Source organism: Delphinus delphis, chromosome 15 (genome assembly GCF_949987515.2).
Source record: "Delphinus delphis chromosome 15, mDelDel1.2, whole genome shotgun sequence".
NCBI classification, from domain to species: domain Eukaryota; kingdom Metazoa; phylum Chordata; class Mammalia; order Artiodactyla; family Delphinidae; genus Delphinus; species Delphinus delphis.
Window position 1 is genome coordinate 40,147,714 of NC_082697.1, and position 15,244 is coordinate 40,162,957.

Below are 15,244 nucleotides of genomic sequence, written 5' to 3' on the forward strand. Positions count from 1 at the left end.
CTCACAGGGACCTACAGTCCATCAATCCTCTGACCTTTCCCCCATCCGTCACCCCAATATACCCTCATTTCCCTCCTAACCCAACATAGATACTACGGTCCATCATTACAATCGCCCCCTCCCCACCTCATCCCTACTCTCAGCTGGTGACTTTACTTCCCATTTCACTAGAAAAATATAAGCAAATAGAAGTGTACCACAAGCTCCCACCACCATTTCTACTCATTACTCTCTGTGACCATATTCCTTCCCTTCTCTCCTGTTACAATGGATGAAATGTCCATGCACATCTACCAAAGGCCAATTCCTCCACTCGAGCAAAAACATTCCAACTCCTTTTGCCTACTTTAGAATGTAGTTCTCTGCATCATTTTTTCCTGTCTGTGGATCACTCCCAGAAGTAATATAGCATGCTGTTATTTCCCTCTCATATTAAAGAAAAATGCTCTCTTGATCTCACTTTCCCTTCCAGTTTCTAGAGGGAGTTCTACTAGCATAAGTTAGAATGCTAACTACCAAATGTAGAAGAAATGACAGAAACAGAAAATCAATATTCTGCAACTAACAATATAATAACTGATTCAAGCAAGGATCTATAAATCTATAAAAATCTATAACATCACCAAGTAAAATGTTGGGGAACAGGATATTCACACACTGCACAAATTACCTATCAGTTACAAAAGAAAAAGTGGAGCTTTATGATGGAAAAATCAGTAGGACACCACCTTAACTGAGTGAGCAAAGTTAACAGCACAAAAAATGGGACAAACTGACATTATGTGCCTCCTGATGTGAAGCAATGGGAAGTATACAACATCATTCATGGAAAATTCTTGCCAAAAACTTTTCAGCTGAATTGTGAGGAAACAATCAGACAAATCCATATTGTGGGTATTCTATAAGTCAACTACTGTAGACACTTTAAAAATGACTAGTCCTGGATTAGGAAAAAACACTGTAAAGAATATTACTGGAATGAGTGAGAAATTTGACTACTATTTTAACGATATTAAATTCCCTTAGTGTGATAATAGTGTCATGCTTATGTAGAAGAATGTCTTTGTGTTTGGAAGTTACATGTCGAAGTATTTTTTTAAGGATGAAGTGTGATGATGCCTGCAACTTCCTAATCGTCAAATATTTTAGAAAAAGGAGTTGTCTCTCCTAACTGTCTCCAATTCCACACTCCTCATTCTCTCCTAACCCCATTAAGCTCATCCTCCCCATTCTACCAAAACTCTTCAATGGTCTCTACATTGCTAAATCCCATGGTTTTTCTTAGTCTGTATTTTACTGACCCATCTTCTCACTGAAATGCATTCTTCACTTGGGCACCTGGATACCCCACAACCCTGAATTTCCTCCTTTGCTTCAGGTAGCTTGTTCCCAGCTGCCTCTGGATGGTCCCTGCTCAACTCTCCTCAACCTCTAAATGCTGGAGTACTCCAAGTGATCAATTTTTGAACCTCTTTTCTTTTCTACCTACAATCACTCCGTTGGTGTTCTTTACTTACAGAGATCTGTACAATGAAGATTCTCAAATTTATATCTCCGGTCTTGACCTCTTCCCTGAACTTTAAACTGGATATCCAACTATCTCCTTGGCATGTCTATTTCAATATATAACAGGCACCTTACATGTGACGAAGAGAATTTCTGAAGTTCCCCTGAAAACCTGTCCAACCCACAATCTTTATTATCTCAGGATTATTACAATAGCCTCTTGACTGATCTCCCCAATTTTGTCCCTCCCTGCCACTTTAATCTACTCTCAAGTAGAGCAGCCAGATTGGTCCTGTTAAAAATAAGTCAGCTCCTCTTTTTATTGTATCTATGGGATGATGGATGCTAACTAAACTTATGGCAGTAATCATTTTACAATATATGTAAGTCAAACTATTATGCTGTACACCTTAATCGTATACAGTAACATATGTCAATTATATGTCAATAAAACTGGAAAAATACCAAGTCAGATCTTATTGCTCCTCAGCTTAAATACTCCAATGGTTTCTCATCTCACTCAGAGATGTTCAAGCCCTTAAAATGGTCTGCAAGACCCTCATGATCTGGCCCCATTAACTCTCTGACATCATCCATTATTCTCTCCTTCACTCACTCACTGTGGTCACACTGTTCTCTGTGCTGCTCCTCAAACACACTAGATAAGCCACAGCTTCAAGGCCACTCACTTGCTAACCCCTCTGCTCGCACAATCTCCTCTGCATGGCTCACCCCCGACCTCCACTTCCTTTAGTCTCTGCTCAAATATCTTTCTTACTAAAGACTTATCTGTCTCCCCTTAACCAGAAATATAAGCTTTATGAGGTCAAGGATTTGTATGTTTTGCTCACATGGTGTCTAGAATGGTTCTTGGCATATGCTCAATATTTGAAGGAAAGTTCAGGCACTGCAGGATGATGAGTAGAAAAAAGACCAGACATCCTTTTCACCTGTGTCTATTAATCAGGAGATAACTAAGAAAAAGAGGACTTTTATCATATCTAATTTCCTTTAAGATTATAGACAAAGAAACATGTCATTATCTGTTCATATGCTGGATGAAATTTCAAAGATTAAAATACACGGCTTGCAGTATCTACAACAAAAAATTATTATCACATAAATTATTAGGGGAGGTTATTTAATATATGAGATAAAACTCATTATGCTTTATTTATATGTATATTACAAATTCCCTAATGAAGCACATCCATCGATAAAGTCTCAATATGCTAATTACATGTGTTACTTTCTCTACTCATCAAAATGAGTCAGGCAGGATACCTTATTAGCAACACACTGAGATGGGCAATGTTACTCCACATCAAAACAATGAATTACAACGTTCCTTAAAAATCTTAAAATTCAACATTTTTAATCATTTATAATCTCAATTAATAACGCTGTATTATCACACCTCCATGAGAAACTAAAACATCAAGAGAAAGAGTAGTTCACTCCAGTTGTTACACCCATGTACCTGTTATCTGCCTCCCTTAACACTTACCCTCGAAGAATTAAACTCCTAATGTTACTACACTGTATAATCCAACGTGAAAAGATAGGAAGTTTAAACAGTCTAAACTAAAATTTCTTTCAAGCCACGCCAAGTGCAGCAACTGTTAGTGATTATTAAGAGTACTTATTTTTCTGCAGTTTAATATTTTGGAAATTCAAGCCACAGAAAAACTGATGCATGATATACTATAATCTCATACTGACCCTCTGTGGTTTTCTGAAGTATAACATCAAAAAAGTCCTGCGGTTCAGGGTAATTGTTACTGGGAACATACATTTCTTAAGACACAAATTCAACAAAATACACGTATGACATGAATAGTACTGTGTAGCTTACAAAGTACTCTATAATATCTCAAATTAAGCAAGAAAGGTATTATTAGTCCCACTTTCCAAATAAGTAAACTGAGATCCTGAAAGAGTAGTTCATTTTTCTCACTTAACATGTCTAGTATGTAAAAGACCCTTTACATTTGCATACACAAAGAAAACGTATGCACGCACTTGTGTGCACGTCCATACCAAAGATTCACAGGGTAATAATACCCCATACGGGGCCTTCAAAAATACTATGGTTAAAGACTTTAAAAAATGCATTATATAGCAAAATATCAACTTTCCTTCATTCATCTAAGAGTAAAAATTACATAGCGAATGTTGATGATAATTCCATGAAACTGGCACTTTCATCATTGCTGAAGGCATTAAAAACCGGTACAACCCTTTTGGAAAGCAATTTGGCAGTAATCTCAAGACACAAAAAGTGTCCGTGTCCTTTCCTAGTAATTCCATTTCTGGGAAGCTAGCCTACGAAAATAATTTAAAATATGGAAAAAGCTATAGATTATTTATAACATTCTAGATGTTTGGCATCTGAGATTTTAAATTTGAGGCTTGGACACTGGTAGTTTTAACAGCTTGTGAGAGAACCACAGGTTGATCCATAGCATATGTAAAGCGGCTATGTGAGTGAGGAAGTCATGTTACTAACTGATGAGTGAGCCTGACTGTCAGCATTAGCTTCTCCTTGTGGTCTCTACAAGTTCTCACATGCACAGACGTTTCTAAAATGGGGTGGGTGGGTGGGAATAAGCATCTTTGTTAAAAAATTGTTTTTATAAGTAAAAGGCCCTAAAATAGCAAGCCTATTACTTGGCTGGTGATAAAAGTGAAGAGATCTAAGGAAGTACTGATATTTGTGGGTTTGGGAATGGTAACAGCCTTAGATCAAATTTCTTTTCAATGCCATGGGCCTATTGTAATGAAAGATCAGAAACATGACTAAATATTCAACAATAGAAAAATGATAAATTAAACCACAATCTACCTAATCACTCAGTGGCTGAATAAGGGTAATGGAATTACAGATGCTAATTTTTCATTTTACATTTTCAAAATATTTTATATGACATTAATATCACATCCACAAATAGCAAAGTCAAGATAAAAATGTACTGCTAAATATAAAAGGGAACAGTTACTAATTCATCACATGAGATCAGCATTACCCTGATACCAAAAGCTAATTAAGGACATTTCAAGAAACGAAAACTATAGACAAATATTCCTCATTAACACAGGTTCAAAAATCTTTTATGAAACATTACTAAACTGAGTCCAGGAATATAAAAAAAGTACAATGAACCATGACTAAGTGAGGTTTATCCTAGGAAAACTGTACTGCTTAAATCTTCCTATGTATCACTTTTTGGTATTTGCACTACATAACTGTACTAATAAAGACAAAGGTTAGATCTGGCCCACTCAATATAGCTCTAAAATATTTAATATAAAACTCTGCAATCAACTTTATTTTAAATCTTCTTTCTCAAATAGTCACCTGAATACCTCAATTTAAAATATGTTCATTTAAAATATCTTCATTCAATAAGCTCATTCTAAGATTAGAATTAAGCTACAATTACAACATACTTGACTAAAAGACAAAATTCAACATTTCTTGGAATCATAAATCCAAGGACCTCATATAAAAAAATTTCTTCACACATCTCTGAGTGGTATGGTTGTATTGCCTTATTGTGAGACTTACTGACAAAGGACACTCAACTCCTTAAAGCAGCCTCTGTGCTCTTCTGATGAACAATCCTAATGATACAGAGAATTCCTCTTTACCTTACACTGAAATCTACTTTCCTTCAACTTTTATCCACTGGTAAAAGCACTGACTTCTGAGGTAGTATGTGAGATTAAGTCTCTGTTTACATACTCAGCCTCCAAGTACTTGAAAATTACTATTAAGTCACTTTTTAGACTTTTCCTCTCCAAGCTAAATTAATTGAGTTCTCTCAACCACTGTTCATAGGATAACACTACTAAACTTCATTTTTTCTTACCACCACTTCCTGCAAAAGCCAAACATTTAAAACAAATGGGTTATAACATAGCACCATGTTCCTATAGAAATAGGCAGAAGATATGTGTATATCCTAATAAATTTACTGCAAGAGTCAATCAATCCTCAAATATCAAAATATCCTAGTTTCCGCCCCCTCAAATAAAAACAACCTAACAGATATTTTACTCTCAGTGCAAAAACATACTAGTGTAAGAAACAGAAGTAACTGAATATAGAACAGTTAATGCAATGGTGCTATAAGTAGCATTTTTTCATCTAGAGACGAATTGAGGCTAAAAGAATTGAATCCTTGTCAAAAATTATACCTACCTTTAAAAGATATACATATATGTAAAAAGCAGTAATTTGCAAAAAAAAACCCACATTATTTGCAAAGGTACATGCTGATTTGCCCAGGATGGTTAAGAAAAAATGCATATGCTAGAAAACAACCCTCCTTTATCCTAGCTTTTTCTTTGTTTAGCTTTGACATGGTTTTAATGTTATTGTACTAGTATTGGGTTATTGAACTCTTCAAGGCAGTTATAAAAACCACTTACGATGCTATACTTCTTTGTTCAAAAATACTCAAACATTGCACAACTGAGATGGAAAACTATGTATTACATATTTTGTGTTAGTGAAACCTCACTAATTAAAGTCTAGTAGCAGTTACTGGAGAAAAGTCCACTTATTAATAACATATTTTGAAAAAAAGTTTAATGACTTTAGAATACATGGTGCCTGGATTCAAATTTCTATAACCTGGGAATACTGGAATCAAACCTAGGAAAGGTCTACTTTTATAAATGGATAATTTGTAGTTAGTAAATTAAAGAGACAAAGAATAAGCCACAGGAGTAGAAAACGCTGGTGCTAAAGTGAATTAAATCATGCATGCAGATATCATGTTATCTTCCTCACCAAAATACTCCTTGAAAATGTGATTTTTTTAAAGTTTATGTTTCCAAAGAGTTGATCTTCGTTTCTTTTATATCCAACATCCCCAAACGAAGGAAAACAAGTGAACATTTAGTTAGTATCTAATTCTTACCTGGAACCCACTTAATTTCCATTTCCATATCATTTTCTTTGCCTTTCTTTTCTTTTTCTTGAATAACTTGTAAGAGCTGCCTATATTTAGCAATTTGTTCTTCATCATCCTTCTGGCTTCTTTTTGTTTTCCCACCTTCTTCTACACTGACTCCATCATCACCTAACAAAAAAATCAATTTCATTTAATACACAGAAATAATTTACTTCTAACTTCAGTGTTTAATCTCAGTCACTGCAGCACCCTTCTAAACAATGTCAGATACACTATAACAATAGAATATCAAAATCAGACTTAAATTTCTTAATACAAAATGAGTTAAATGACTTAGGTCTTGTTTATGATAAAAATCAGTTGCAATATAAGTTAGCATGGTCACAATATTACACTTGGGAATCTCTTTTTATTAAAATTCATATTTCAAAATAATCCTGTAGTCATGTAACATCCTTAGACTTTTCCGCCCTGCAAGCAAGATAGCAGGGATGGCACTTTTTTCCTCTTTATGTCTCCCACCATCCAACAGTGTGGCTTTAAAATGTATGGTCAATAAAAGGAGCCTGAATAGTGTTGAGATGCATCTGATAAATGGATTTAGCCATTCATGCTGATGATACAGATAAAGGAAGTTGCCTGTAATCCAAAACAAAGAATAATGAGTCCTTTCCATTTGATAGTGAGCAAGCATGCTTACTCTCAGGATCTCATTAATACATTAAGAATAAAAATGAATAAATTAGAAGTTTGTGCAATTAATTTCCTCATGTGGAAAATATTCACGTCTACATTTCCTAATTTCATAAAAATAATTATAATACAACGGAACAGTATAAAATTCATGGGCAAAAAATACGAAAGAAAACTAATACATGAAAAGTTTGTTTGCTCTATATTTCCACTGTAATTCTCCAAGTCAAAAACGTAAATTAAGAACCTGGGTTTTAATGCAAAACATACTTACTGAATTGACTAAATGTCCCCAGTATAGGAAAATTTAGAAGTAGCATACAGAAGACCCTCCCTTCTATGAGCTACGGCTAACTGGTCACTAAATATGTCTGACATTATTAAGCATTCAGCTGTGAAACATCAATGTTAACAGACTGTCCTTACATTTTCAAAAAGGTGATGTGAAAGAAATTGGTTAAGTAAATGTTTTTATAGTTTTTTTCTCTAAATGAATAAAAAATAGTCCACGATATTCTTTCCATCCTATCACACTTTTACATTTTCACTCAAACAGCTGAAATTCATTTTTTTCCTGTTTGTGCTTTGTGCCACAATAATAATGTTGGATGGAATTCTGTCATGTATCCCGTAATTCAATGGATAAAACATCAGGAACACATTAACAAAATGGCAATGTATTTCTTTCTATTAAATGCTTACTTCTGAAAATATAATTAGAAGCAAGCTCCTTCCAGGTTGAAATTTTAGTGGTAAGTCTCTGATGGCCTACTTTAAATTGATTTTTTTCCAGTACTAAAATTTTACTTTCTGAATCTCTAAAATGTGGGTTAACTCATGGAAGTCTGTTTTTTCCCAATTCAAGGACAAAACTTTGTGAAAGCCTTAATAATATAAAAGGAGAAAAAAATTAACTGTAAATGTAAGAAACCCTGGTATAATCTCTTATAAACTACAACAGGAACATATAGTAACTCTAAGGCATTCAAATATACTAAATGTATCTATCAGAGGTACTAAACTATAGATTAAAATGACTTTGCAATCAATTAAAATACTGAAGAAAAATAAAAATGCATGCTTTAAAAAAGTTAATTAGTATATTTCAAACAAAAAGCCATTAATCCTTAAAGTTTTAGAAGTAAAGACATATGACATGAGGTAGTATGCTAAGACTTTACATACATTCTCTCAATTTTTCCAACTATGAGCAGGTACTATTATGATCCTCATTTCATACCTTTGGAAAGAAAAGGCTTGAGGGCTAAGAAAACCTAACCTAAGTAACTTCACTATGTGGTGAAGTCAGGAATTGAATCAGCAAAGCCCAAGACCTTAACAAGAATATATTGACAAATTAATGGTTATCTTCCCATAATATTTACTGCCCTAATGTATTCAATAATGTCATTTCAAAATCTAGTTAAGTTCTCCCAAAGCAAACAAAGAAAACCTATTTGAAAAACTTGTATTCAATCCTCTTAAGAATACACAGAATGATATTTTTTCCTTTATCTTAGAGCTGCTACTAAAGAAAAACTATCCAGAATTTTCAGAAAAGTGTTAAATGACCATATAGTATATAAATAAAAGAAAATGTAGATAAATTAGTGTATCTATGGGGGTAAAAAATGTAAAGGCTATTTGAGAAAGACTCAGCTGTTCTGTATACACTAAAAATAACATGGTCACTCAACTGTTTGGAATGCCAAAGAAATTAACAAGCAACAGCCATCAAGGCCTTAAATATGAAGGCTTTTGTGTCCATATAACTACCACTGCAAATCATATACTTTTTCAAAGATTATTAGATACCTAAGAAATTATGTGGTTTTATTAATATGAGATTTCTGAACAAAGAAACTGGAATGATTAAACATGATTCTCCATTCAATGCGTAAACAGAGTTAAAGAGTAATACTTTATGAAAAACTTAGATCAGTGAAGCAATATCTTCAATAGCCTAAAATCATAGGATCTTAAGAAAGTTAAGGTTTAATGGTCCTATGATAATACTAAAGAAGCATTTTAGGATTTATTTAATTTCACATTTACAAAATTGTAAATTATAAAAACAATATATATGCAAAAGAAAACCCAAAAGGACAGGTATGAAAAATGTCAGGCTATAAATAAAAGTAAGAATATTCACTCCTGCTAATTTAAAATACCTTATGTTTAACTTTTATGGTTCATTTGCTGTCAGCACATAATTCTATCTTACTCATAATTGTGCATGGTTGAGAATTCATCTAATAAACAAAAATGAAAGTGTCAAGATATCTGGGAGAGAGTATCAACCAAAAACTAATAAGAAATTACAATCAAGCAACCAAATTTCCAAACAGAGCCAGATCCAATATAAGGGAAAAGGGGTTTTTTGGCCCTATTTTAAAAAAATGAGCTATTTTAAGCAAACAACATATATAATTTAAAAATACACCATCGATCATTTTAATCGTCAAAAAAATTTTTAGATAAAGATATAGACAATCTGAGAACTTCTGCTTCCATTAATGGGAAGCTAGGTACACTTCAGACCAACCATTTTACTGAGGACATCAAGCTGGATGAAGTGTTTAAAAAAATCTTTTTAAAAGATTCAGAGGGATTTAAAAAAGAAAAAAAGAAAACTTCAAAGAACTGACAAATTAGTGAAGAATTACCAAGTCAAAATCAAGAAGATGGTGATCAGAGAGATGACCCCAGTGTTCAAGACCTATTTGCCCTGAGTGCATGTACTGATCTACCAAAGAAACAGCTGTGAGACTAACCTATAGTTCTGGCAGCCTGACAGGCTAAGAAGACAAAATTTAAAGAACCAGCTAGTATCCCCACATTTGGGTCCCACAGTAGGGACCCAAAAGGATATACTCCAGGGCAAGGGTCAACCAGAAGTAAACTAGCTCTCACACAGACCTGCATTGCCCACTAGGTCCAGGGAACCTCAAGTCTTAAAATTTGGAGTGATGTGGTTCCAGAATGACCAGAGTAAATGAAAGTCCTCTCTGATGAGACACTCTCACCTCAAATATCAAACCGGCACAAAAAGTTAACCAGGCATACAAGTGAACAGGAGAAGTATCTTGTAAAGTAACAGAAATCAACTCCAAAAGATTTGAAATAAATACTGAAATTATCAGACATACACTACAAAAACATGTTTCCTCTGTTTACAGAAATAAAAGAAGGCACTGAAAATAACTGCAATGAGTAAAAAACGTTAAAAAGTTGATATTGCTGACCTGAAAAATAGTCAAACTGGACTTTTACAAGTAAAAAAATATAATAATCAAAATTAACTCAATGAACAGTCCATCAGCAGATTCAACACTGCTGAAAAGAGAATTAGTGGACTGGAAGATAGCTAAGAAAAAATATTCAGAAAGCAACATAGAAATACAATAGATAAAAAATACAGGAGAGAAACAACATGGAAGTTACAGTGAAACGATCTAACATATATTTAATTGGAGTCCCAGAGGAGAGGGGAGAAGAAACACCTGAACAGATAATGGCTGAGAATATTCCAAAACTGATTGAAAGATACCACGCCACAAATGCAAGAAACCCAACCAACCCCAAGCACAATAAATTAAAAAAATCTATTCTTAGTTCATATTAAAACTGCAGAAAAACAAAAAGGAAGAGAAAACTTTAAAAGCAGTCAATGAATAAAATCCAGGCAACCTTCAAAAGACTGAAAAAAGTAGACCGACGGCTGACTTCTTAAAAACAACAATGAAGCCAGAAGCCAGCAGGATATTATCCTCAATGTGGAGACAGGAGGACTGTCCACCTAGAATTTTTTTACCAGTGAAGATATCTTCACAAATAAGGCAAAAAAGGAAATTTTTAGAGTAAACTAAAATTCAAGAGCTTGACACCAGTAGATACTACTGGAAATTATCAAAGATATACTTAGGGCAGAAGGAAAATGATCCCAGACAGAAGTATGAGATTTAGAAAAGAATAAGGAGCAAAAGTAGTATGGAAAATGTGGGTAAATTTAAACAAAAGAGTAATATTAATGTCCTATGGGACTTAAGAATTACAATATACAGAATAGCATGAAAGTTGTTTTAAGATTCCTTGTATTCTCTAGGAGGATAAAAATATTAATTAGCATTAAACTTTAATAAGGACACAAGTCATGATTTCTAGGATAATCACTAAATGGACAGAAAGAGGCTACTTTGTAAACTAATTGAGCAGAAAAATGGAATGTAAAAAATAATCCAAAAGAAGTTCTTAGTTTAAAAAGGGGGGGTAATAAAGCATTTTACTAGTTTAAGTGACTGCATTACTACAACAATCATGACTAGTCTAAAAGGCCAGACTTTTTTGTGAGGTCAGGGTTTCAAAGTTTTTGGTTAAAGAAATTCAGGCTAAGAAAATACCTTTAAACAAAAAATTTCAATTACTATCTAAAGGTGTATATAATACTGTGTATGTGAGCTTACTTCACAGACAGTTTGAAGATTAGTTTGATATTCCCTTTTAAGCTACTGTCAAACTTATTTCCATTAGTAAGTCTAGTTTAGGTATCCAAATGCTTACAAATGTAGAACACCAAAAGATGAACAGTACCTTGTAGCTCCTCTTCTATCTCTTCTTCGTCTTCACTAGAGGAAGCTAAGTAGGCTTGAAAATCCATGTCCAAAAGCTCTTCCTTTTTAAACTTCCTGTTGAGTGTTGTAATTCTTTCATGATCTGTCTCATCCCAAGTGATCTCCACCTTTCACCAATGAATAAGAAAAAAAACAACAAATAAAATAAAAATGGAAATGTCAGCAACCCAAACTTGTTAAAGAATATTTATCGTTAATTTGTATGTTTAACAGTAAACTAAAAAAGTTAAGACGTGCTAAAACAAATAATAAATAACATGCTTAATGAAAAGTTTTCTACCTGTGGAAAGGGAACCATTTCAATTAACCTGTGCCTTCATCCTCCTAACTCTTTACTATATGCAAGGTACTCTATTATTTGGAGTAAAAATTCATCAGTGTATGGACTGATTGTGGTGAAAAGAAACAAGAAAATGCACTAGTGAAAAAAGTAACATTATTATGAATGAGTCAAGACATGTTTTTCACCTGGAGTTCTAGGCATTTCAGGAGGTCTACAAACTGTCTGAAATTTGCTGATAAAGCTTTCAACACAACCTCAGTGTGGTCCATTTTCCAAAAGAGATTAAGAGCCACTGATGAAAAAGGCATCTATTTGTTGGAAGTACAGTAAACCCCCACAACACAGGAATTCATCTATAACATCATCGGTCTTGTGATTGGCTCCTGTCTTCTATGTAGCCCCCATTCTCAGAGTCCAGTTAGAGGTTTAATCTTCATCACAGGGCAGGTCCCACATCCTTGCTGTTTTTCCCCCTCAGGCTAATCTTTCCAGTTCAGGACAACAAAATGGGCACCAAGAGATCCAATCCTTAAAACAGTTGCCATTGTCAGAGAAATTCCAGCTAGTCACCATTCAGAATTACTCTTATTCCGATAATTAAGACTGAGCTGATAACCACAAAACCACTGATGGAACTGGAACAGATGTGGATGATACAGCCAGACCATAGGAACTCCAGACTGGCTGGCTGGATAGGCTTGCCCATTTTTCAGTCTTGAAAATAACATGATCCTACATTTTATGTGACTGAATCTTTTAGACTTCACTTATTGCATACTGGTGGGGTTTCCCTGTACTCAGTAACTAATTAAGGCCACACAGTACCCACAGGCTGCAGGTGACAGATACAGCAGCTCTCTTTCTGACACCAGCCTATCCTCAGAAGAGCACAGTGGCTTGTTACAAAAAAGGCAATGAGAAGCCTGTATGGCTGCTGCAGAGTCCAGCTGTGGATAGAAGGTATATGGAGTAGAAGAGCAGAGAAACTAGGCAGCTAAATAACAAACTAATTCAATAAAAATCTTTTGGCTGTTCATTATTAAGCATTAATGTGACATCTAGTAGTCCTGAATTATTCTACTTCAATTGTTTTTAGAATTTTGGATCATATCTGCAGAAAAAATGTGTTTCTATTTTAAATTTCCACTGGTTTTAACTGTGATTTGAAGTAATCTGTTACCTCCTTACCCCTACTCCCTAGGATATTAATAACTAACATATTACTTATTAAAGAATCTAGTTAAGTAACACTCTATGGGAAAGATAGAAGAGAAAAAAGAACATTTGCAGGTAATTGACTCAGGCTTAAAGGCATAACAAAAATTTGAAAATAGGTTCCAACACATGTGGGAGATAAAAATGCAAATACACCTGTGTTTGATTTCTATTTGTACTTATGCTTTAAAATTTTGAATCCTTTCCATTTCTAAAGATGCTGTAAGTAAATAACTCTTTTCTTAAAAAAATTGAGTCCAGCTATATATTTTCTAAAGTTGAGAAATACCGTTGATGTTCCCATTGCAGCAGATGTGAAATATCTTGGCTTATATGCTGTTAAATCCACTTCTGAGGCTACATCCTTGGGCTCATCATCAAAAGTAATATCATCTGGTATAAACCTAAGAAACAAAGAAAAAAATAAATTTATTTAAACATATGCTGCAGTGATAAACAACCAGAGTTTAGATTCTCTTCTAATTAGGTATAGTGTATACATACACACCATATAAGAGATTCTACAGAACACACATGTAGATGAAGCAAACAATGTTAGAAATAACCTTGGCACAAAATTTCTGAAATTCCTAAGCTATAAATCTGTAATTCCACCAAATTTGAGTGAAGTCTGTGTAGGCAGAAACCCTGCGTTAGGAGTCAGTTAATATGAGTCAGGTGTAAACACACATGGGTCCCTCATGTTTCAAAAAGACCTAGATTCCTGATAGCTCAGTCATTGGCTTGCTATATGATATTCTGAAGATCAAATACAATTATTAATGGGTAAGTGCTCTGAATATAAAGTATCATACATATGAGGTGTCACTGAAAATAAGGAAAAGCTTAAGGTTGATTCTTCAAGACTAAAAAAAATCTTAACAATTTTATAATTTTTTTCACAAATAAATAGCTGTTAAATGTAAATCAGTCACTGTAATTGTTTGACAATTCTTAGGCATCAGGCTAAGGAGTGGGAGGAAAAAAGCAAAGAGAAATGATTCATGGTTATTATATTTAAGTTTTGTCATTTATATAGATTTTATTTCCACACATGAAAAAGCACCTGCTGTATATTGCATCAAAAATGATTTTTGAGGGGAGGAATGAATAATTAAGGTTCATTAGGTCTACATCAGTGGTCCCCAACTTTTTTGGCACCAGGGACCGGTTTCGTGGAAGACAATTTTTCCACGGACGGGGGGTGAGGGTGGGGTGTTAGGCTTAGGGCAGTAACGCGAGCGATAGGGAGCAATGGGGAGCAGCAGATGAAGCTTCGCTTGCTCGCCTGCTGCTCACCTCCTACTGTGCAGCCTGGCTCCTAACAGGCTGTGGACCAGTACCAGCCTGCAGCCCAGGGATTGGGAACCCCTGCCCTAGATAACAGGATGGCAGCAGAAAATTCAATTTTCTTTTATAAAATTATATATGACAAAATAAGACAGGGAATATAAGTTTTTCCATGGTCATTGATCTTATTTTCTAGGTACTGCCAGAGTTTATTCTAATACTGCATAAAAATGTCCCAAAAAGGAAACAGAAAGAATAAAATGATCCTGAAAAGAACATGAGAACATGAACTCATGATACGCAGAGTTTGACATTCTAACAAATGTTTGGTAACTACTATTTATATATCCAAAACAAGTACCTCCTTTTGAAACTGTTAACAGAAAAGAGAAGGAAATGTCTTGTTTGATGAGATATGCCCTTCTTGCTATATACTTAAGCATGCTAAACTCTTACCCTAAATTATCAATACAAAAAATTTTACTTGTGGGCTTCCCTGGTGGCGCAATGGTTGAGAGTCCCCCTGCCAATGCAGGGGACACGGGTTTGTGCCCCGGTCCGGGAGGATCCCACATGCCGCAGAGCGGCTGGGCCCGTGAGCCATGGCCACTGAGTCTGCGCGTCCGGAGCACGTGCTCCACAACGGGAGTGGCCACAACAGTGATAGGCCCGCATACGGCAAAAAAAAAAAAAAAAAAAAAAAA

General features: G+C 34.6%; 1 protein-coding gene across 1 annotated transcript in view; it reads right to left on the reverse strand.

Moving 5' to 3' along the window:
- The window catches only part of ESF1 (ESF1 nucleolar pre-rRNA processing protein homolog), a 58,505-nt gene that overhangs the window by 30,862 nt on the left and 12,399 nt on the right, over positions 1-15,244 (reverse strand). Inside the window, exons 7-9 of the mRNA XM_060031251.1 lie at positions 13,540-13,654; positions 11,712-11,859; positions 6,435-6,596 (exon numbers count right to left, since the gene is read on the reverse strand). Of these exons, the coding sequence (XP_059887234.1) occupies positions 6,435-6,596; positions 11,712-11,859; positions 13,540-13,654 (425 nt within the window). The remainder of the gene's footprint in view (positions 1-6,434; positions 6,597-11,711; positions 11,860-13,539; positions 13,655-15,244) is intronic.